We start from the raw sequence: 24,897 nt of genomic DNA on the forward strand, positions 1-24,897 counted from the left end.
AAAAAGATTTATTGTTTTTGCTGTTCTTCCTCTTTCTTAACAGCTCATTGGAGCAATTGTCAGAGAGATTATGCACATGTCACCATGACCAAAATAGGGTGATTTGACAGTTTCTGAAAATGAATTATTCCTTTTTATTCATATGTGTTTGAGTAACTTCTTGGTATGACTTATTGGGTGTTAATTTAGTTAAACAACTAAATGGGTTAAATATCAAGGTAGTTAATAACTGAATTTAATGTGCTAAAACTACTTTAAGAGTCTTTGATCTCTGAACATTTTTAAAAACTTGTATTATATATGATAGAAAAGAATTTAAAACTGCTATTTAAAAGCAAATTTTTGAAACTCAGGGACAACTAAATTATATATAGGGTTGTATGAGATATGTATTTATTCCAGATTTTTGATACATGGAAAATGCTTATCAGTAGAGTAAAATTCATATTTTCTGGGAGGAGAAAGTTCAGTAAGTAAAACATTTCCTCATATAGTCAATCCATGAAGTTGAAGCTTAAGTAAAATTTAAATACTGTATAAGGATTTTTGTGAAAACTCTGAGTCAAATACTCAGTAAAGACTGATAAAAAATTTTATTCTTCAAAGATGAATATTACAAACTAAAGTCACTTTATGAAGATTGTATGGTTCATAAAACAGGACTCCATGCTCAGTTCTACAAACTGAGACCAAGGATATGGCCAGTAATTAACAAGTCTCCTCTACAAAACAGTCAACTACAGGCACAATGTGCATATCTGTCTTTGGTCAGATCAGGATGCTCTCCAGTCTCCAATTACCCTCCTTTCACCTCAGCCCCCAGCGCAGCTTCTAGGGTCATCTTCCTGTTCATTCCATCATCCACTTCTGAGACCGATGAATACCGTGTGTGTGTGTGTGTGTGTGTGTGTGTATGGTTGGCTCCTAGTCACCAATGAATCATGAGCCCTCAAATCAGCCAAAATTTTCCTCTAATGTACGGTGGCCATCAGAGCCCATTCAGCCTAAATCTGCAGGCCTCCCTTACTTGCTTCTCTCTGGGCCCCCATATCCATGGTCATGTGGCCCTGGACCACTTGCACTACTTCTTCTGCCAGTTAGATGAGGGGAATCAGGGCACCCTACATCTCTTGAAGATGCAAAACCAGCACGACAACTAAGCCCTTTCCAGGAAGATCAGAAGCCATCCTGAGATGAGTGGGAAGGCACCTGCATGCCATGAAACCCTGCTCCACCCAGAAGATTAGGCACATCCTGGGCTCTATCTGCATGGATCCTCATCTCTGTTGCCTCTGGAAAACCACTTCCTAGACCCAGAGCTGACACTCATGAGAGGATGTGCGACCACCTGACTGACTGAGTTCCGCAAGCTATGGGGCCCCAACCCTGGCTGAACCAGCCTCACTCTCAAATATGACTAGAAGCCTCCCTACCTAGTGGCCTTTATGGAACCTGCCCACGGTAGCTCCTGGTCCAGCCGATCTTCTCCTTCCTGCCTCCAAGTAGCTTTTAAACTACTGTGTTGCCCTTTCCCAACCAAGCCCTTGACCAAGTGGAGGTAATAACAGAAAAAGAAAAGAGAAAAAAAAACCTGCAAAGAACTCTCAAGAAAACAAACAAAAAAAGAAAACTGTCATATTGAACAAAGATAGTATGCTTTTAAATTTGTTTTAATTAAAATACAATATACATTTCCATGGCTCATGGCGACTTCTTTTTCTGTATGTTACAAATGAAGAATTTCTACAGAAACCTTTATGTACTTTGAGGAGTTTGTACCCCTAGTACCTGTAAATCTAAAATGTGTTGTATCACCATTTTGCTGATGGTGAAATTCTTTGACTGAGTCAGCACCCCAAATAAAGGCCTCTAAGTCAGTGCCTAAATTCTGACAAGATTTAGTTCACAATCACACCCCTTCCACAAAAACTGATATGAAGGCAGATACAGCAAGTTCCAACCCAACCCTCAGCAGGTGTTGGTTCCAGTCTTTCACAGTGCTCCTGGTAACTTGCAATGAACAACATACTTTCATAATTCCATGAAGTCTAAATGCCTAAAACCAAGAGCTCTACGCTATGGTGAGATAAACATGATGTGCAGGGTCCATGAAATACAAAACTAATAGGACGAGTCAGGTTTTAAGAAGAGTACTTTCTTTGCTTGGGCCTTTCTTGACTAAACATGAGGTTTCTTGTTTGCAGTCTGCTTAAAATTAAAGTGCATAAATATTTCTTCAAGACAACAGTTTTTTTTTTCAAAACAATCATTATGTACACTAATTTAAAATTCATGTTACAGAATGCTTAGATGTAATAGGTAAAAATTACCTAAGATTGTTTCTACAAGATGCTTTTCTCTTAGATCCCAGTCTTGGAGGCAATCCATTTGCGGTAGGCAGTCACTCGCATATAGACACCTGGTTTATTGATTTTACCACATTCTACTCCCCAGCTCACTATTCCAACAAGGTACCAAATATTTCGAGAATTGGGGTAAACCAGTGGTCCTCCAGAGTCACCCTAAATAAAACGGAATATTTATTATTATGATAATTTACTCCAGATACTTTACCCTAAATGAGAAATCCAGATGATGTTTGTGAGTCATGCTTCATGGAGACCATACAAAGGTACGTGGTGTCAATCCCTGCTTCATCCTTAATTCTAACTGTGACTGGCCAGAATGTAACTATGACCAGCCAGAATATAGTCTCTGGGGCTCTTTGGGGTTGACCTGAATCTTGAAGGTATGAACTGATAAGTTATAAGGTTTAGTGCTATGAGAAAGCTTTGGGAGACATACATTATTGATATACCTGGAGTATAGGGCTTCATATCCAAGAAAAGTAGCCAGCCCCCTACCCATGAGGAGGCTAAAAAGGTAAGAGAAATGGGATGGAAATAATTGGAAACATTCTGAGGCCAATTGTGCACATTGAAATGTGTTTTTTGTTGAAATGTGTTTAAGAGTATGGACTGTAATGCTGGACTACGTTGTTTTGGATGCCAGATCCCTGTGTAACTTTTTGAAAATTACTTTACCTTCTTCTGCCTCAGTTTCATTACCTATAAAGTTATAATAATGACAGTAGCTACACCACAAAGTTGTGACAAGGATTCAATGAATGAATATTTGTAAAAGACTTCAGTCTGTGCTTGGCTCAGAGTAAGTCCAACCTAAGTATTTGTTAAACACTTATAAACACATGTTGCAGGTAGGAAAGAGTTACTTTAGTGCCAGAGCCAAGGGAATTTAACAAGATTGTCAAAGTACAAATTAATTGAAGCTTAGAATTTTCTCCATATTGGCAATTTTCATTAAATAATAACAGTTACTTTTATACTGTGTGGTCAATGTGCACAATGTCCAGACTTACCTGGCAGGCATCGATGATTCCTTCCATATACCCAGCACATAGCATCGTGTCCTTCACCATTCCATCATAAGCTTCTCTAGCGTTACAAATGTTTGTATCGATAATCTTCACGGGGGCTTTCTGAAGGTACACTGGGAATTCACCTAAAAGAAGTCAACATTCTCAGCAAAAGAGCTGCTCTGAGACAAAGCGGGCTAGAATATTTATTCTGTCCTTTGTGCCTAAGACCTATATTTGACTCTTGCCTGTTCTTAAAATGAAAAAGCCCACTTAACTCACTCAGGCAAACCAGTGAAAAAGAAATGTTCAGAGAATAATTTGAAACATCCTCCTAATGCTGCCTTTTTGTGCCCTTGTCTCTCTTTTTACATCTTTGGACAAGAACTTTCTCAATTAGTTTCCCAGTTTAGGGAGTTCTCACAAACATGCTGATCTCCTTGGAATGTTCTAAATCAGGGCAATATGCAAAGTCATGATTCCATATGCAGCATTTCCTGAGAGACTGCCTGGGAGTACTGGGCGTCTGGAGGTAAATAATGCTATCGACTCTATACCTAGATCACTAATTTTTCTTGTTGCTTTTGTATCTTACACACTATAAGTTTTCACTGGACTTACCATTATATGAAAGTGCTCCCCATCCTGTAACAACAACTCCTTCACCTGGCAGAAAAATCTGTGTGGCTTCAGGAAGACAAACTCGATGTACATCATTGGTAAATAAAACATTGTCACTGAGCTGTACAATTGCAATATCATCGTGATGTTCACCCGAAATATAGTTTTCATGAATAATAATTTTTTGAACATAATGTTGCATATAGGGCGGAGTTACTTTGGTGCCAAAGCTGACAGTGTAGTTTCTTGGATTTAGTGTCCTAAAAAACCAAAAATCATGTATTTTGCATTGATTTCAAAATAATAGACATATATAGCCTACATCTAATATATACATTTATGACATTAATTTCCCTTGTTCAATGATCCATTAACAGCAATACAACCTGATTTTTAAATCAATTTTTAAAATCTTATTTGAGTCCTTACCCTATACACTGTGTAAGGCAATGAGGAAATAGAAATACAAATAAATGCTGTCAAGAAATTTAAGTCTAATGAAAGATGGCATGAACACAACAATTATAATTGCTTCAATGGTTGTGTATATAATTAGTGGGACCACAAACAGGAGGGTTTAAATCTGCATGCTCTAGGAAATAGAAGATTTCTTAGGGAAAGTAGCATTTTGGATGAATCTATAGAGCTGAGTCATATTTGCCTATGGGACAAGAGGGAGACAAGTGTGCACGAGAGGGAGGGAGGTATAAAACAGGACAATGTGCTTTAGCAACTACAAGTAGTTTGGGATGTCTAGAGTGTAAATGATGTGATAAACATCATGTGAGATAAAGATGTCCTGTTATGAGTAAATGACTCTTCCATTTTTACTGGTAAGGTAAGAAAGCCTTAGATTGGCTTACCATATAACTTGTCTTCCAAACCTTCCAGGAAAAATTTGAGAATGAAAGGAAGTACTACTGATAATTAAAATGGGATAACAGGTGTCAACTGAAAGTATTCCAGAGCTTTTGGTCTCCTTAGCCTTGGGCAACATGATGAACTTACTTTCGAAAGCAGTGAGCTGCAGTCACCAGGTACCTTTCGCTGATCAAAGATGCCCCACAGTAGTGTCGGCCATTTATTTTGAGACTTGCTTGCCAAGGCCATTCTCCTTCCTGAGCATTGGAACCTCCCTTGACTCTGTCATACGTAGCTGACATCCTTGCTCGTCTCCCGCAGCCTGTCAGAGGGAGTCAATTTTGTTCAATTGAGGATAGGAGGATAATGTTTCTTTGATTACAAAGCTGAGAGTAAAGTAAATCATTCTTGTTTCCTTTTGTTTGACAATATCTTACACTGATAGGAACAGAATAATCTGTACAGGAATCCCTAATAGCTCCTAAATAACCTAAATACCCAGCATAAGGCCTCTAAGATATCTCAGCACTTGAAGAATGTAATAGCTGTAGGAGACATATAAAGTCATGATTAAGTACATGCCTTCTGCAACCATACTTGCTGGTTTAAATTCTGGTTCCTCCTTTTATAAGCTGGTTGATCTTAGGCAAATTATGTCACTTCTGTGTGCTTCAGTTTCCCCAACTCTACAGTGGAATTGATAATAATACCTATTTTTAGAATGGTTGTGAGGATTAAGTAAGTTGTATGTAAAACTCTGAGAGAGTAACACATCTTTTTTCTTTTTTTGAGTAACACATCTTGACCTATGTTTTAGATTATCTCACATATTTAACTTAAAAATATCTTAACTTACGACTGTTGATAATCTTTTCAGCGTTGACCTTACTGATTTCTGAAACAGAACAAAAAAGACATGTTAAATTTAATGTCTAGCATTAGTCCACTGGCCCTGGGACCAGTGGAGTGAGATGATAGGTCCAGCAAAGTAGGACTCGGACACTCAAGATAAAACGTCAGTAGAAAGGAGAGAACGTTGGTTTATTTAAATTGTTCCTTTACTGTATATGAGTGTGATGTAGAAATACCATCTTCCTAGTTCCATGAGAGACTTCTCTTTACTTAATTGGAATTGTATTCTACATCATCATTCTTTAAAAGAGCAGGAAGTCCCCACAAGTGAACCTGATTCCTGTTACTACACAAAAATAACTTTTAAAAAGTGATCTGTAATAATAGCAGATCCGATGCTGTTTTTGAAAGTTACAGATCATGAAAAGAACAGCAAGACACATATAGAAACTATTCAAAGTCTTACTAACAGCTTTGAAATATGAAGCAGCTTTTTCCCATCAGAACCAGTTTTAAGGTTTTTAATAATGAAGAATAATGAAAGTGTTTTTAATAATAAAGAATACAAATTATTGTTCTTATGTAAAACAATGGCATTCATTTAAAAATGTATTGAGGATCAGCTTTGTTTTGGTGCTTCTGATATGCGTTAGGGATAAAAAGATGAAAGTAACACTGCTCTCATCTAATACATAAGCTTACCTACAAGCCTAAAAGAATTAGGATCTGTAGTCAAGGATCCGGAGTGGTCACTCAGCATCTGACGTAGGATGCTTTCAATTCTTCTTGTTGTGTCTCCCTTTGTTGACCTGGAAGCTTTAAATATCAGCCATATATTTGCTGTCACGCTGTCGTTTTCAGGACTAGAAACAACATAAAGTTGTCATATGTTGCTAAAAAATATTGCATTTCCTTTCTTATTTCTTGATCTTTCATATCTTGATTTCTTTTGCATTTTTATGGGTTTGTGCAGTACTTTCACTTTAATCACAGGATTATGCATCTACCTATTTTTACTTGGTGACAGTATGCATGCAGTATATTCTTCAGTTTAGAGGATAAGTGGTTCTACAAGTATGAAAAATAGAAAAGGCCTGAGGCACAAAGTAGAAAAACTGGGATGATTTATTCAAATATTCATTTCTCATTTATTGAGCAACTGCTACAGACAAACAACTTTCCTGAGTGCCATTGCGTGATGCGGGGGTGACTAAGACATATTACTGACCCCCCAAAAATTTCCAGATTTTTAAGGGAGATAAAGCATGTATACATATGACTATAATAAATGAGGCAGAAGTGGTAAGATATTTATCTTATCTGCTGATAATAATAAAAAAAGGATGTCTTATTTTACTTAAAGTCTCAGAGAAATTTTCAGGGAAGGGGTGACATACATACTGGCCCTTAAATATTTTTATTGTGGCTTCATCACCAAGCAGAAAATTTCATCAAGTGGAGAAGAGAAGAAATAAAACTTCAGCATAACTAGAGAGCAGTAATATTAATTAGCATTTATTGGTCATCTGTTATGTTTTATTAATTTATTTATTTAGATTTTATTTTAGATTTTATTTATTCATTTTTAGAGAGAAAGGAGAGAGAGAGCGAAAGTGAGAGAGAGAGAGAGAAGGGGGAAGGAGCAAGAAACATCAACTCCCATATGAGCCTTGACCAGGCAAGCCCAGAGCTTTGAACCAGAGACCTCAGCATTCCAGGTCGACACTTTATCCACTGGGCCACCACAGGTCAAGCTCATCTGTTGTGTTTTAAATACTTAATTATTACACTTGTCTCTGCCACAACCCTGAAACATAGGTGTCATTGTCTTCAATTTATAGACAAGGGAAAGTTGAGACTCTGAGAGGTTACCTAATGTGCTCAAGATTATGCAGCTACTAAACTAGAATCCAGATTCAGTATGATTGAACCTATAACCTGGGCTCTTTACACTATGCTTCTGTCCCCCTGTGCCCAAGTAGCCAGTGACAACAGTGTCTAGGAGATTGGACTTTGATGGAGGGGGGCCTTTGATAATAGCTAAAGAGTAGTGATGAAGAGAAATTGAGTAAAATCATTCATGAAGAAGATTAATCTGACTGTGGTGCTCAGGGTATATTTGTTTGAAACCGGGAAAAGGAGAGGGCAGCCCAAGAGACTGGGCCAATGGACATGTAGGCATTGTCAAGGAGCCCTGAGGCTAGTATCTGAAGTGACATTATTATGTTTTGGATCTCCCTAATGGACTACCACTCTTTTGGCATATAAATCAATAATCATTCCTAAGAAGCACTCAGCTCATGAGAGTTTGATTATCATAACGGGGTGTGCCCCAATGGGAAAATGCCTCTTTGTCACTTCCTGCAGATTCCTGAAGCTACATGCATAAGAAAACAAAGAAGACACCTTCTGGTGGTGGCAGTTTTGTCTGAGAAAACATTAATTAAACTTTAGTCTCCTGGCCCTGGCCGGTTGGCTCAGTGGTAGCGTCGGCTTGGTGTGCAGGAGTCCTGGGTACGATTCCCATCCAGGGCACATAGGAGAAGCACCCATCTGCTTCTCTGCCTCTCTCCCTCTCCTTCCTCTCTGTCTCTCTCTTCCCCTCCCGCAGCCAAGGCTCCATTGGAGCAAATTTTCCCGGGTGCTGAGGATGGCTCTGTGGCCTCTGCCTCAGGCGCTAGAATGGCTCTGATTGCGGCAGAGCGACACCCCAAGATGGGCAGTGCATCGCCCCCTGGTGGGCATGCCAGGTGGATCCCGGTCAGGCGCATGCGGGAGTCTGTCTGACTGCCTCCCCGTTTCCAGCTTAAGAAAAATACAAAAAAAATTTTAGTCTCCTATTTATTTTCAGTACTAAACATGACCCCCAACATTAATGCTAGTTGAGACCTTGATTTATTCTGCAATTCCAACAGTTCCATGGGTTCCAGAAACAGGAGTAATGCAGGCATAGTCTGGTGCCATTGATGAAGATAAAAGCAATGGTTCCCTTCATCTGAAATGTGTTTATTTGCAAATTGTTCCATGCACATTGTCTTCTTTGATCATGAGCTCAGTTTTATGAGTGAAGCAGTGCAGGTGTTATGATCAATATTTTACAGACAGGGGAGCAGACTCAAAGTGATATAGTGACTTTCCCAAGGCTTTAGGGCTACTAATTAGCAAAAGCTGGGCTCAGATTGTCCAGTTCCTATTCTAGGATCCCTTCTGTTATTCCATGCTACTCCAAACTCACAAGCTGAGAACACAGCACAGGTATTTTATTTCTTATTATGGTGACTAGCAGAACTGTCTTGGTACCAAAATATGATATAGATATGCTCTTTCCCACCCTATAAGAACTCTAGGATAATTCTATAAGGTATTTAGCTGACTTGCAAGGAGAAAGACAGTAGAAAACAGGGTCTGTATTTATGCTATTGCTAAATAAGAATGTCAGAGCATCAAACATTGGACTAAGAGACCAGCTAATGTTTTCTGAACATAAAAATGTTAAGAAACCAGATGAATACATTATTTGTCATTTCAGGATTGACACATTCATAATAAATCTAATGAACTCAGCTATGTTGACCTATCTTCGCTTTGGTTTTATACTGAACAACTGATCTGAAAGAGCTTGGGATAATGCTGAATATTATATCTCATTGGCTAATTACTGTAACATATCAAGAGACTCTTTACACAGGAGAATTTTAAGCATAATAGTATGAATGATGGGTTGATCTCTTTTCTGTTATTGTTAGTTACTTACACCAATGTGATGACTTGAGAATTGATATATTGTCTATACATGTTAGAACTCTCAAATGCATCAGACATCTGTTAAAGAAAACATAGGGTCAAACATCAAATTCTAATAATATATTTACATTTCAGAAAATTAACAATTAAGAATAGAAGAAAATACTAATTTACCTTAGTCTCAAGAATTTTGCTAAGATAGTTATTTTCTGATGATACCTCTCTTTCATAATTTCTGTTATATGGGATGTCTAGCACCTTAAAGCTACCTTGATAGTAGTAGACTTTGTTTTCTGTAAGATAAAGAAATGATCAAAGAATTAGTTAAGTGAAATGGATTTCCTATCTAGACATAGTTTACATAGTAATACCACCTAGTAAGTATTGTGCTCATATTAGATATTGAAAAATGCTGTGAATCTTTCTGGAATGGTTGGTTAGATAACCTGGGCATTGTGGAAACTGTTTATAAGACCAAAAAAGAAGTAGATATATATCATACAGAAGTAAAAAAAACATTGTGACATCTTGATTGAGACGGGGCCATATCACAGAAATAAGATTTCTGTCTAGAACAGGGGTCCCCAAACTTTTTACACAGGGGGCCAGTTCACTGTCCCTCAGACCGTTGGAGGGCCAGACTATAAAAAAAACTATGAACAAATCCCTATGCACACTGCACATATCTTATTTTAAAGTAAAAAAACAAAATGGGAACAAATACAATATTTAAAATAAAGAACAAGTAAATTTAAATCAACAAACTGACCAGTATTTCAGTGGGAACTATGCTCCTCTCACTGACCACCAATGAAAGAGGTGCCTCTTCTGGAAGTGTGGTGGGGGCCGGATAAATAGCCTCAGGGGGCCGCATGCGGCCCGCAGGCCGTAGTTTGGGGACCCCTGGTCTAGAACAATCAATCGTCAGACTTTAAAAAAATAATTACTGTTTATTATGTGAAGAGACTTTATAAAAGCCATATGAAGTATACCCACTCTTCAGAGAAATGTAGTCTTAGAGATATTTGGTAACTTATTCAGTATCATAAAACTACTAAGAAAAGCCCAGAATCAAAACTTGATTTGTCTGACTCTAAAATCCACACCTAATTCATTAAATTTCTATCTTATATGTTTGTAGATACTAAGCTATTTGATATATGCTATATCTTACCTCTACTATGTGATATATATTAAGTATCCAGGAATATGCTAGATATGATATGATAGTGTCTAACATATTATAAGCACTAAATAAATGTTAACATTATTTTGCAATATGATCACTGCCTTTGAAAACGATCCTGTAGAAGAAGAGGCTTAATATGGATTAAATTATTACTAATGAAGTACTAATAAGGATATAATTAAGTGATAAAGGTAATTGTTCAAGTACAAGTTCTATATGAATTCAGAAAAAGGAGATCTCATACTTAAAATAAAATATGAATTTTTTTAACTGTAATTATATATGTGGTGAAAATATTTTACAATGAGAAAAGTGATGGAGAAAAAAGCCAGACAGTTCTAAACAAAATGCTAAAAATGGGTTGGTTATAAATAATAATTTGTGAATAAAAAATATTAATTGTAGTTAGTTTGTATGTTATGGATCTTTTGCTTCAGAGATCAAGCTTTGCAATGGTAGTAGGTTTTACTACAAGTAGCAAAAATTGACCTTGAAAGTATTCAACTTTATTTTTCACAATTTACTATTTGCAATGTATCCTTTAGTTTTTTAATTAAATTCCCATATATTTTTGCCTATTACAGCAATTAGGCAGCTGTAACTATTCTTCAGTATTAAAAAAATAAATTGGCAAGATGTAAATAATTTTTATTTCAAAAGCTTGGAGCATTTTTCTCCAGGTACAGTGGATAAACTGAATATATAATGTCTAAGACATTTAAGACTAAGAAACCATAGTCAGGAACAAGGAAATCAATTCTTGAATTGGACATTTAATTTAACTCTTTGTGACAATCCTAATGGATGACTATGCTAAGGCCACTATTCACACAGCCATTATGCTCTGTTGGTACCTGATGAGATGAAAATAACCCCTTAGGAATGGGATATCAGTAAGGCTTACTTGCACCTTATGAGTAACATTCCATCTCTATAGGTTGTTCAAATACTAATATGTATTAAGAAACATGGGTAAGGGGCAGAAAGAAGGAACTTGTTTTACAACTTGTCCATCACTTGGTATAACTTATTTCTGTAAAAAATAATAATAATAATAACAAAAAAACTTGCATGAACATTTGATTTTTTTTCTTTTCTTTCTTTTTTTTTTTTTTTTTTGGTTAGTGTATATTAAGAGTTCTCTGTTCAATCACAGAGTTTAAACAGAAATTATGAAAACATTTATATATAAAGCAGAGTATAAGCACTTCTAAATTCTCCTGCTTCTAATCTCAGAAAAGGCACGGGTGAGGGGCCCAATTCAAGGGAAAAAAAAACAGTCATAATTCCAAACCAAAAACCATAAAGCAAACATGCCAAAGACTGTGAAGTATACACTAAGGCTAAAAATTGTATAAAGCAAAGATTCTTTTTTTTTTTTAATAATTTTATTTTTTTAATGGGGCAACATCAATAAATCAGGATACATATATTCAAAGATAACAAGTCCAGGTTATCTTGTCATTCAATTATGTTGCATACCCATCACCCAAAGTCAGATTGTCCTCTGTCACCTTCTATCTAGTTTTCTTTGTGCCCCTCCCCCTCCCCCTTTCCCTCTCCCTTTCCCCCTCCCCCCGTAACCACCACACTCTTATCAATGTCTCTTAGTTTCACTTTTATGTCCCACCTACGTATGGAATAATGCAGTTCCTGGTTTTTTTCTGATTTACTTATTTCACTTCGTATCATCTCCTCACGAGTTGAGTTAAATAAATATTTTCTAAAATGTTCTCAATGATTCTATGAATTGGATAATAAGAAATCAGGTTATGGAAAATGATAAGGAATATTTCTTTAGAGACTTATTTGACACTGCAGAATAACAGCAGTGAAAATCAAAATGAAACCACACTTCTGTGCCATTTTAATTATTCATGGTCTAAGCTTCTGCTGGAGCTAGGCTGGGGTGGAGAAGGGAAGAAGCCAGGATCACTCTACCATAGTTCAGAGAGGGTAAATTAATCACAAGGCCTTTTGGCTAAGATTAAATGGAGAGTGTAAATTAAGTGCTATGCTCAGGTCCACCTTGGCTTCTTAAATGTTAAAAACTGAAGGTAAGTGTGCCCTTGTGTTAAAGAAAATAACAGATTGGTTTAAAGAATGTTTGAGAGAACAAAACAAAAGATATGCTGCAAATATATTCCTTAGCCTATGAGCCACCCCTAGACCCACTTTCCACAGTAATCCTTTGAAAACAGTTTCACCCAAATCAAGAAGAATAAATAATAATTACAAAGAATCCAATAGGGAACTTGTATAATTATCAAGGGGACAGAGAAAGAGTTCTAACTACTACTTCCTGTTGTCTTAAAGCTATTATAGAATAAACAGCTAACCCTGGCCAGTTGGCTCAGTGGATAGAGCATCAGCACTGATTGTGGATGTCCTAGGTTTGATTTTTAGTCTTGGCACCCATGAGAAAAAACCATCTGCTTCTCTTCCCATCCCTCTCTTCCTTCTCTTTTTCCCTTCCACAGCCAGTGGCTTGATTTGTTTGAGTGTTGGCCCCAGGCACTAAGGATAGCTCGGTTGGTCCAAGTGTTGGCCTCAATTGCTGAGGATAGCTCAATTGATTTGAACATCGGCCCCAGAAGGGATTACTGGGTGGATCCCAGTTGGGCTACATGCAAGATGACTCTGTATCTCTATTCTCCCCTCCTTTCACTTAAAAAAAGAAAAGAATAAAGAGCTCAAAATATACAATTTAGTGAAGAAGAAAATCTGGAGAATTCAGTAAAGAAATGGAAGAGGAAAGAAAAAGTATCATAGATAAAAGCCACACTGGAAGCCATTGTTATAAGATTAAAAATCTTTGTGTTGTGAAGGGCAAGTGTGAGCAAATCAAACAAAACTAAATGGAAAAGGAAAACTGTAAAATTATTATTGAAAGAATGACCAACATTGTAGGCAAAAAAAAAAAAATCGACAAATAATTGATATTTCTGAAAAAGTACTGAACAAATAAGTTTGAATCTGTAGTTTAAAAATGCCCATTGAGTTCTAAAGAAAATTGATACAGGACAAGCATAACATTAAAACAAGCTGGTTATGGTGAAGCCAAAAGATAAAAATATTGTAGTGGCGGCCCTGGCCGGTTGGCTCAGTGGTAGAGAGTTGGCCTGGCGTGTGGAAGTTCCAGGTTCGATTCCCGGCCAGGGCACACAGGAGAAGCGCCCATCTGCTTCTCCACCCCTCCTCCTCTCCTTCCTCTCTGTCTCTCTCTTCCCCTCCCACAGCCAAGGCTCCATTGGAGCAAAGTTGGCCCGGGCACTGAGGATGGCTCCATGGCCTTTGCCTCAGGTGCTAGAATGGCTTTGGTTGCAACAGAGCGACGCCCCGGATGGGCATAGCATCACCCCCTGGTGGGCATGCCAAGTGGATCCCGGTCAAGCGCATGCGGGAGTCTGTCTGACTGCCTCCTCGTTTCCAGCTTCAGAAAAATACAAAAAAAAATTAAAAAAAAATATTGTAATGGGGAAAGTAAAGATTTATGCCATTTTAAGCCATAAAACCTAAATATCACCAGGTAGTTTTGAAAGTAGAGATGAAAGTATGGTTAAAACTAAGAAGACTGGTTGAAACAGCTAGATCCCAGTGTCTTCCCCAGCAGCTCTTTTTATAATAGGGAAACTGAGACACTGTAGAGGGTAGTTGCAGCATACTCAAAAATTTTTGGTGCATTTTTACCCCAAATTGACTAAAGAAAGGTAGCAGGAGCCAGAATATGTCTCTTTCCCCCATCCCACCCCCTAAAAAAGGGAAGCATTTCCCCCCATCTGGGTATTTGGACCAGTTCAAAAGAAAAGACCTAAATATATGGTAATATGATTTCTCTCAACAAAACAACCTAGCTAGAATAGTTTATATGAAAAGCCATTGTCAAAACACTCATTTCATAAAGAATTTTCAACCAGCCCTTTAATCCCCAATCTTAAATGTTAGCAGACACGAAAAGATAACCATATATTTGAGAAAAGTATCTAATATGAAATACAGTTAATGTTTGAACAACATGGATTTGAACTGTGCGAGTCCACTTAAACACAAATTTTTTTCAATAAATTCCTACACTGTTAGTGGATAGATAACTGTATGCATTGATATTCATCATTTTGTAAAGAGAACTTGAGCATCCTTGGATTTTGATATCCATGGGGGGTCCTGAAACTAATTCCTCATGGATACCAAGGTATAGTACATCTTAAATTTAAGGGAAGTCAAAGGTTATATGTGAATTTTACGCTGCATGAGGGGTCAGTACCCCTAACCTTTATGTTGGTCAAGGGTCAATGGACTGCCTTAAGAAGCAGAGAAAATCTTGGATGAAAGAGACTAAATATTAAAACAAATTATTATATTCAGAGATTTTTTTAAGATATAAGATCAAGATGTTATAAAAATGAATAGCTACATAATAAAGAGGGTATCTTAGCAATTAAATATAAAAGGCAGAAATAAGGAATTCAACCGGTGGATTGGAAAACTTAAGAAAATGACTCAGAAGTGACTTTTTAAAAAACTAAGGATGGAGCCCTGGCCAGATAGCTCAGATGTTTAGTCTCAGAGGCAGATTAAGATGGGTTGAGGCCTTGGGCTCAGAAGAAAACATTGGGCCCCTTAAAAAAAGAGAGACAGGAAAAATAAAAATATATGTTAATCATATTTTTAAATAGATAAAAAATATTATGTACTATTAATGTTAAAATTGCACATATTAAACCAAACTTGGTGTCATTAGGGAAAAAGTGTAAACTTGGGGTTTTGTGGGGCTCTTCAGAAGTGGGGCCCAGGGTGTGCACCTGGTGTGCACACTGTTAGATTCAGCTCTGCTTAGTATTGTCCTGATATCTCAAGGTTGTGGGTTCAGTCCCTGGTCAGGGCACATATAAGAGATACCCAATAAATGCTAAATAAGTGGAACAACAGATTGATGTTTTTCTCTCTCAATTCTCCTATAGTCTCTTTCTAAAATCAATCAATAAACAAAAATTTTAATAACTAAGGATGGAAAATAAAAAGATAAAGACAAGAAAATTAAAGTTAACATTTAGGGGTCTAATATTCAAGTTACAGGATCTCCAGAGAGAGAGAGAGAGTAAAGAGGACAGGAAATTGTCAAAGCAATAATCTAACAAAATTTTCAGGAACTGAAGCATATGACTCTCTAGATTGGAAGCATAATAAATAAAAGTAAGATCTAGATGGTGTCACATTACATAAAATTTCAAAATACTGGAAACACAGAAACAGATTCAATAAGGTTTCAGAAGTTCAGGGAGAAGAGGTTTTATATAAAATTTCTAGAATCAGAAGTCATCAGACTTCTTAACAGAAACTTTGAAAGCAAAAGGACAATAAAGATTTATCTTCAGAAGGAAAATTCCTCCAACCTAGAACTTTATACTGTTAATTAAGGTTAAGAGGAGAATTTAGACATTTTTATACATGCAAGTTGTCACAACTGTATATTTCCCAAAGCTTCTACTTTTCACCACAACTGAGTGAATAAAATAATAAAAAGGAAATATGGAATGCAGGCAATAAGAAATTAAGTCCAGGCCCTGGCCGGTTGGCTTAGCGGTAGAGCATCGGCTAAGGCGTGAGGGGGACCCGGGTTTGATTCCCGGCCAGGGCACATAGGAGAAGCGCCCATTTGCTTCTCCACCCCCCCCTCCTTCCTCTCTGTCTCTCTCTTCCCCTCCTGCAGCCAAGGCTCCATTGGAGCAAAGATGGCCCGGGCGCTGGGGATGGCTCCATGGCCTCTGCCCCAGGCGCTAGAGTGGCTCTGGTCGCGGCAGAGCGAAACTCGGAGGGGCAGAGCATCGCCCCCTGGTGGGCAGAGCGTTGCCCCTGGTGGGCGTGCCGGGTGGATCCCGGTCGGGCGCATGCGGGAGTCTGTCTGACTGTCTCTCCCCGTTTCCAGCTTCAGAAAAATACAAAAAAAAAAAAAAAATTGAAAAAAAAAAAAGAAAGAAATTAAGTCCAGCAGACAGTTGAAAGTAATCCCCAAGATGCTACTGAAGGAAAATTTCAAATGGACTGCTATATAGCCAGGAGGTGAATGAGTATAGAATCCTCATATTCCACAGTATAAAGTGAAGATAAAACCAATGACTGAAAAACTAGAATATAACAATATTATGAATCAATTGAAAGAGTTGAAAGTGGTAGCCTCTGAGAAATGGGATGTAGGAGATATTTTTTATAAAAAGATCTACAAATTTGACTCTAAATTATGAATATAGATAGCTTTGTAGGGGGGAAATGCAATCATGGCAAAGTCATGGGAAAACCGTTCACAGTGAGCATATGCTCTATTTAAGTATATGTAAATTTACATTCAAAACTTTAAAAAGGCTATACATGTAGTAATTATGATTACAAACCAGGATAAAGTATTGTAAATATTGACAATGTAAAAAGAATAATATTTCTAATAAACTACAGGAAAATGTGGGAGAAAAATAAGAAGTGTGCTAATTTTTTAGTCTTTCATAGCAGAATATAAAAAACATAAAAAACAATACTGTCTAAAGTTAAAATGTGGTTTTTAAAAAATAACTTCAACTATGCTTATGTTTTCAAAGCTAAAATATGTTAAAGAAACTTTTTGTTGTTGTGGTTGTATTTTCCCGAAGTTAGAAACAGGGAGGCAGTCAGACAGCCTCCCGCATGCACCCAACCTGGATCCACCAGGCATGCCCACCAGGGGGCGATGCTCTGCCCATCTGGGGCATTGCTCCACCGCAACCAGAGCCATTCTAGTGCTTGAGAGCCTGATGCCATGGAGCCATCCTCATTCCCCGGGCCAAGTTTGCTCCAATGGAGCTTTGGCTGCAGGAAGGGAAGAGAGAGACAGAGAGAAAGGAGATGGGGAAGGGTGGAGAAGCAGATGGGCAATTCTCCTTTGCGTCCTGGCCAGGAATCAAACCCAGGACTTCTACATGCCAGGCCAAAGCTCTACCAATAAGCCAACCGGCCAGGGCCATTAAAGGAACTTTTATATTACTGTTTTGTTAGGAAAAATTAGTCAAACTTCAATAATCTTTGGTTTATTTTTTACACATGAAATAAATAATATTGTAATTATAAAATAACATATAATACCATATTGGTAGAGTACTTTTTCTGCCTATCAAATATCTATCTAAACATTCAGGTCACTATGTGGTATACTTTCTTCTACCTGTAATCCCAGAAACAAACATTTTAATTAGAGATAATTCATTGCTTGCAGTTGTCTCTTTTCTTTTGTAGAAACAGAAATAAAGTTTACAACAAAATATAATAAGTAAAAATGTATTCGTCACCAACCTACTGCAAGAAAATAAACCAGGAGACCAATAGTTATTCCCAGGACTGCCAACACTCCAAACACAATAAGGGCAATCATCCATAGTGGCAAAGATGTACCGGAATTTGTGACTGGTCTGAAAGTAAAGGGCATATGAAAGGTTTATCAAAATAGTCAGTCATTTCAAATATTTCTTTCTTTTTGTTTCTGCCTGGAAACTCTACAGGTTATGCACAGAAATAACAAAATACAGAAAGAGAAGGTAGGGAGAGAAAGAGAGAGAGAAAAGGAAAGAGGGAGGGAGGAAAGAAAGAAGAGAACAAGGGAGAGAAAAAGAAAGTGCATGAACTTACCTTAATGTTTATGATCACACTCTCTGGATCTGGGCTATGAGGAGTTTGGTGTTTGATGCCAAGTTATACTCAAAATCTAGTTTCTTTCCATGATCATTGGGTGGTGACAGAATTAGTATGAATAAGAGAAGAACTTGTCAGGTAGCAAAGGAAGAGGGATGGGAAATGTAAATGTCTTAGAAGTTCTTTATGCCTAAGCCTTTCATAATTTTTTTAAAGTATGATCATAATCCTATTTTATTTATTATGTCATTATATACAAAGAACACATGAATGTGGAGTGCTATATTGGGTAAGAGCAGTGTTCATCTCTCTTACTAGCTTGTCAATGGATGATTCAAAGAGGTCTTTTATACACAACTTGCTAGGATCAACCTACAATAAATGTTAGGTATTTTCAGTGTTTAATTTATATAACAAGTATCTCTTGAGAGCCTCTGCTTAAGTTGAAACAGGAATGTACTTTCCAGACAAAGAGGCATAGAAACATATCTAGGATGAGGAAACAACATGCAGTGCTCAAAGAATGACAATTCTTTTTCACAATTCATTTTTCTCACAGCAAACTGTGAGTCATGGATTGACCAAAGATGAGGTTGGATAGTGTGATGGTTAATTTTGTGTGTCAACTTTGGCTAAACTATAGTGCCAAGTTGTTTGGTAAATCACTAGTCTACATTTTTCTGTGAAGGTATTTTATAGCTATGATAAATATTTATAATCAGTTGACTTGAAATAAAGGAGATTGATTACTTTTGTAATAAAGGAGGAAATTGGGCCTCATCAATCAGATGAAGGCTATAAGAGCTAAACCTGAGGTTTCTAGGAGAAGAAATTCTGCCTTGGAAGTATAGCACAGAAATCTTGCTTGAGTTTATAGTTTGGCTCGTCCTATAAATTTCAAACTTGCCAAACTCACAATTTTGTTAAGCAATTTCTTAAAATAAAATTTCTCAATCTCCATATTAAAAGAAATAGATTAGATTAGATAGATTAGATGATAGATAGATAGATGATAGATAGATAGATAGATGATAGATACAGATTTATGAGCATATAGATATATATGATATACTATAGCCAAAAGGATCTATCATCTATCTATCTAGAGAAAGAGATACCTTGTTGATTCTGTTTCTCTGGAGAATCCTAATTTATCAACAGAAAGGCAACAACAAGAACAACCTTTGATGTCACATAAAGGTGTTGAGATTTTGTCCTATGTTGTAGTATCCTTCAAGTCTGACTGAAGAATGGCCTTAATCAGACATTCCTGGGAGTGTTTATTAAATATGCAGATTAGCCTATCATACCTCAAATTTAATGAATTTAGGTTCTTAAAAGGGCCTTGTAATTTACACTTTAACATTCCTGGTGATGCACATTCTCCCTTAACTATGTGCTCTCCTCATGGCAAAATATTTAAAAACTTTAATCTAGACAGGACATGTCATCAGGTTTTCAGATTAGAAGTAACATTAGGGGCATAGTTTTTGATGTATTGGATTTCAGATAAAAATAAATTGGGTTGAATGCATTCCAGAGAAAATGCTTTTTTAAGTCTTTGTTAATTTTTTAAACCTCTTTGAAAACTACTTTATACTTTTTTCTCACACCTCCAGCACCATCTACCCCATACTCAGTCTTAACTGAAAACCTAACTTCCTAGTCCACTGAGAAAATAGAAAGCATCAGAGAATATTTACAACTCCGTTATCACATTTGTGAACTTCTCTTCATCTGTACCCCATCTGTAGGGTAAAATGAAAACTCAGCTTCTTCCTCATATTTCTGTCAATAAACTATGCCCCTGTCTTAAGCCAATCTCTCCATCTCATTTCACTTTTAAACCTACTTTCTACCTGTTTCTAACCTATGTGCCAGTCATTTCAAACTACTCAGAGTTCTATGAACAACCCAACTCTTCCACATCTCCATGGCCTTGCACATTCTGGTCTTCTACCTAAAATGTCCATCTCATGTCTACCCAGTGAGCTTCCACTCAAACTTTATCATTTTAACTCTGTCATCTCCTCTTCACTGAAGTCTTCCATTGCCCAGCCTATATGGATCTACCTTGACAGTAGTTTTTATTTTTAATATGACAGTTATTTTACCTCTAGTTGTGAACATGTTGTTATCTGGAGCCATGTCATTATTTGTTGTTGTTTTATACCCAGGGAATAGGGTGGTGTCTAGCACATTATAGATAATACTTGTTAAGGGAGTAACTGCATGATGTTAAGGGATATTAAGGGCAACTAGATTATAAAGGATAGATAGATCCTATAAAGAGCTTTCAGTGTTAATCAAAAGAATTTTAACTTCACCCTGCGGAAATGACTATCATAAGAACAAGTGCTTAAGAAAATGAGTCTGCAAGCAGTCAGTCTGCATGATGATAATTAAAGGAGAGAGAAAATTAAAAAGGGAAGACCAATGAGTAAAGAGGCCATGGGCATGTAGTGATGGGGTGTTTGATAGTGTAGCAAGAAAAGAAAGTGATGAATTTGATTGTTTACAGTATAATATTTATCAGAAGTTGGTAATTAGTTAGCTATATTGGTAGAGGATGGGAATATGTTAAAAATGACACAAGTTTTTACCTCTAAAAGTAAAGAAGAGTAAATGAAGCATAGAAGAGGTAACTTGGAGAGAAAAATGGTAAATATTTTATATCTTGAGTTTGAAAGACATTTAAATTTCCAATATACAACTGGAGATATTGGACTGGTAGTTAACGCAGTTGGGGATGTCAACTGAAGAGTTATCCAAAAAACAGGGAAGAAACAAAGCTGTGAAGCTAAATTAGTATATTATAGTGTGTTAATATAAAACTTTATGCAAAATTTATATTTCTCTTTTTAAGACACTTGTTTCCAGCCTGACCAGGTGGTGATGCAGTGCATAGAGCATCGGACTGAGACACAGAAGACACTTGTTTCCATTCTAACTACAACTAATTTATCTCATTTTTTAATTTATATCCTGTATTTCAGTCTTATTGTTTGATGTCTCTTAAAATTTACAATGATAGCACATTTTTTAAATGTCAAATTCAATATATTTTTTAATGTTTTTCTCTCTCTCTCTATTTTTTAAAATTTATTTAATTAATTGTGTTTACATAGATTCTATATATTGTTCACCTTTCATTGATGGGTAAACAGTTACCTCATCTCATAAGCACTCAGCACCACAAAAACTACATTGCTCACTGCTTGACTCTCTACACCCTTACTCCACACCCTTCTGTACTTTTCTGTGTCTCATGAACTCTTACTCATTTTTTTCCTAATAGTATCTTAATTGGGTATATGTTGTACATTTCTTATTTTGACTAGTTTTATTTTTAAAGCTTTACCTCAAAACAGGACTTCATATAAATGTGGGCAAATTTTTTTCTTATCTCTAGAGTTTAAGAACTTATATTTATATAAGAACATAAATCTAATTCTATTAAAACTTGATCAAATAAAATGTCTTAGAATTTATTCAGATGCAATGGTTTGAAAGAGAACTAAAATGACTTTATTGTTTACATTTGTCCTTCATTATAAACACTCTAGAATTTTATATTTACTTTTCCTATCCTCTTTGTATATTTTGATTATTGCCTGTTCCCAGCTTAGATGCTTCTCTAGGTTGTAGCAATCTTTAACTCATAATCTAAAGATTTTACGAATCATGACGCAGATTAAAAAGCTGCTTAAAAATGACAGACTTCATTTTTAAGAAAAATGAAGGCAGAAAAATCTCTCAGCTATTTAGCCAAAATTCCTGATAGTCCAGACTACAAATTCTTCTGAAAAATAAAATCACATGAGGGAAATTCTGAAGGAGGACCCAGAATGTTGATTATATCTTGCCATAAAAAAAACTCCTGACATGAATGAACTCTCAATGCTACCTTGGCAAGGATCAAAAACACAGTTTTCTTTTGAGATTTTCCTCATTCTATTTAATAGAACTAACAGTGAAAAAAATTGAAATTGATAAAGTGTGGTTTTGAAGTCTTGACTTCCACTTCTAGTGTTCTGTTTTCTTCTCTTGGTTGATTATCGTTCAGGCAGCCAACTGAAACCGCAGGATTAACTAAGGTCTCTTCAAATGCACCTCCAGAATCAACCATGTTGCCAAATCCACTCAAGCTCTTCTGGGCAATCAGATTAGTGCCTGCCTCTAAGGAGCTAACCACTGAATTAGGGTTTGAAGTTTCATTAGGTAACTAGGAGTGCTTATAAACAATGGCTCAATCCTTTGAAATCTTTCAGGTTAGGAATTCAAACAAGTTGTCAAAATGTTGAAGGAAAAGAAGGAGGTGCTCTATAAAGAAAAAGATCATCCACCCAGCATAAAGATGATGACTCTCTTTTAGGAAAAACAAAACAAAATAATTTTGCTGTTTCCTCTCCACTTCTAAATGTTTTATGATCATTGTTTTTGTGTTGTTTTGTTTTGTTTTGCTAATGGATCAGAGGTGTGGCTAATAAGAAAACATCAGAGTAGAAATAATAGAACATCTTTAATAAAAATATGCAACAATAAACAATTTACTTCAGTTCAAGAAAAAATGTTCTTAGTGTATCTTATCACAGTGACTATCCTTTCTAATCACATTTTTACATGAATACTAATATTGTGAAAAAACATATATATAAATATATGTTTGTCTTAAAGGACTCAACCACTGACTCAAGATGAACATTTTTAGAGAAATATTTGCATAGTCATGCATTTATACTTCACAGTTATCTGAGTATTAGTTATAATTATGTTTACTTAATTTTGCTATTTTGCATATTTTTGATGAAAATGCCTTGTGAGCTTAAAGTACATTTTTAAAATGCATAAATTATTACTGTTCACTTCACATAATAATACTGTAAAAGTAAATAGCACGTGTCTATACATAATTTTATAGTTCTAGTTCATTAATATTTTAAAGATAAAAATATATGGTTTTATACATGATTTTTCTGACAATATCTATGAAGCAATAGTATTATAAGATTCAAGGCAATATTCATGAAAGCACTTTAGAAAGCACAAAATGTTAAAAATACAAGGGACTCATAATTATTATCACCACCAATAACAATTTAACGTTTGATTTATAAGATAAAAAAACTTTTCTCTCTGCTTCCCCCTTTCCTCTTTACAACAGTCACCCATTTGTATTATTTTTCATTCACAGGCTGTTAAAGTGCATGTCATTTTTCTGAAGCATTCCCCAAATCACTGCATAAAACTACAGATTCTAAACAAAAATATGTCTGTGAAAGGGCTGCCTCTATGCAGGAAATTCTGTGGAAAAATTACCAATTCCTCCTAAACTTAATTATTTTATTACAACCCTTGGGTGGGAGTCATATTGAAAAACAGTGTTAGTTCTATTTATATCAGAATTTTAGGCATGCAAATTTCCACTTACCTATACATAATGTGCTGATATGTTGGCTGTTGATGGCAAGAGAGAAAAAGAAACTTCTGTACTTCTTTTGTCCTGATCAGTGGTTCTCAGGTAAATGTGCTACCACAGTGATACCTGGGATTTTAAGGGCTGGGTGCAATAGCAGATGGTTATTAAAAGGAAACTTGTTTAACAAGTGTTGATGACAGCTGTGAGTTGGATACTTAGAAAAAGACAGTAGACATAATTTGGATTAGTTGCCTGAAAGGTCCACCCAAAATTACCAGTTCTATTTTGGTAATTCTTTGTTTTTAAAAAAACATTGAAATAATTGATTTGGTCAAGAGTTGAAACTATATATATAAACACAGAAATATAGATAACAGGACAGCAAATCCTAGAGGGAAGGGTGGAGGAGGTCAAGGGAAGGGGGTAAAGAGGGTATAAAAAAAGATACAGGGGTGGGGGTTGAGGAAGTTATATTCAGTGAGACACTTGAATCCATGTAAACAAAATAAATTAAAAATTAATAAAAATTTTTAGAAAATCAATAAATAAAATTAAAAAATAAAGAAAAAAATTGTGTTATTAAGTAAATATGAATTAAGTTTTTGGGTAACACAAAATATTTACAAAACAAAAACTCAGGAATTTAGATATTTTGGGTACCAACAGTTAGATTCTTGGCACCATCTTTTTTATTTTTAACCATTCACTCACTCCATTCATGTATTTAACAAATATTTGCCATGTGTTTCCAGAGGCTACACATTGTTCCTAGCAGTGGAAATATAACAATGGATAGAATTAAGTTCCTGCCTTCTTGGAGCTTACACTCTAATGGGAAATAACAATCACTCGAGAAAACAGTATAGATAGATATAGATATAGATATAGATATAGATATAGATATAGATATAGATATATTATTTAATATGAGATATTTATACATGTTATAAAGAAAATAATGCAGAGTACTTGGGTTGAAAATGGTGTGTATGGAATGGGGGTGGGGGAATAGCTATCTTTAGATTGGTCTGGAAAGACCTGTCTGAAGGAAGCTTTAGAACAGAGACTTGTATGATAATTTGAATTGGCATGATATTTCTCTATATTCAAAACTCCAAATTGCTTTTAAGATAAAATGCAAACTTCTTCAAGTGATATCCAAAACTCTTTAGAACACCATCT

At 36.0% G+C, this 24,897-nt stretch overlaps 1 protein-coding gene across 1 annotated transcript; it reads right to left on the reverse strand.

The window, feature by feature from the left end:
- Nucleotides 1-1,643: 1,643 nt before the first annotated feature.
- On the reverse strand, nt 1,644-23,852 carry LOC136406142 (transmembrane protease serine 11B-like protein). Its single transcript, XM_066385976.1, has 10 exons — nt 23,728-23,852; nt 17,961-18,076; nt 9,629-9,747; nt 9,465-9,532; nt 6,413-6,573; nt 5,715-5,753; nt 5,006-5,180; nt 3,998-4,257; nt 3,380-3,522; nt 1,644-2,522 (listed from the first exon to the last, which is right to left on the reverse strand). Exons 1-10 carry the CDS (start codon nt 23,733-23,735, stop codon nt 2,361-2,363), a joined length of 1,251 nt encoding a protein of 416 aa, XP_066242073.1. The 5' UTR covers nt 23,736-23,852; the 3' UTR covers nt 1,644-2,360.
- Between the last annotated feature and the right edge of the window lie 1,045 nt (nt 23,853-24,897).

Source organism: Saccopteryx leptura, chromosome 5 (genome assembly GCF_036850995.1).
Source record: "Saccopteryx leptura isolate mSacLep1 chromosome 5, mSacLep1_pri_phased_curated, whole genome shotgun sequence".
Classification (NCBI taxonomy): Eukaryota; Metazoa; Chordata; class Mammalia; order Chiroptera; family Emballonuridae; genus Saccopteryx; species Saccopteryx leptura.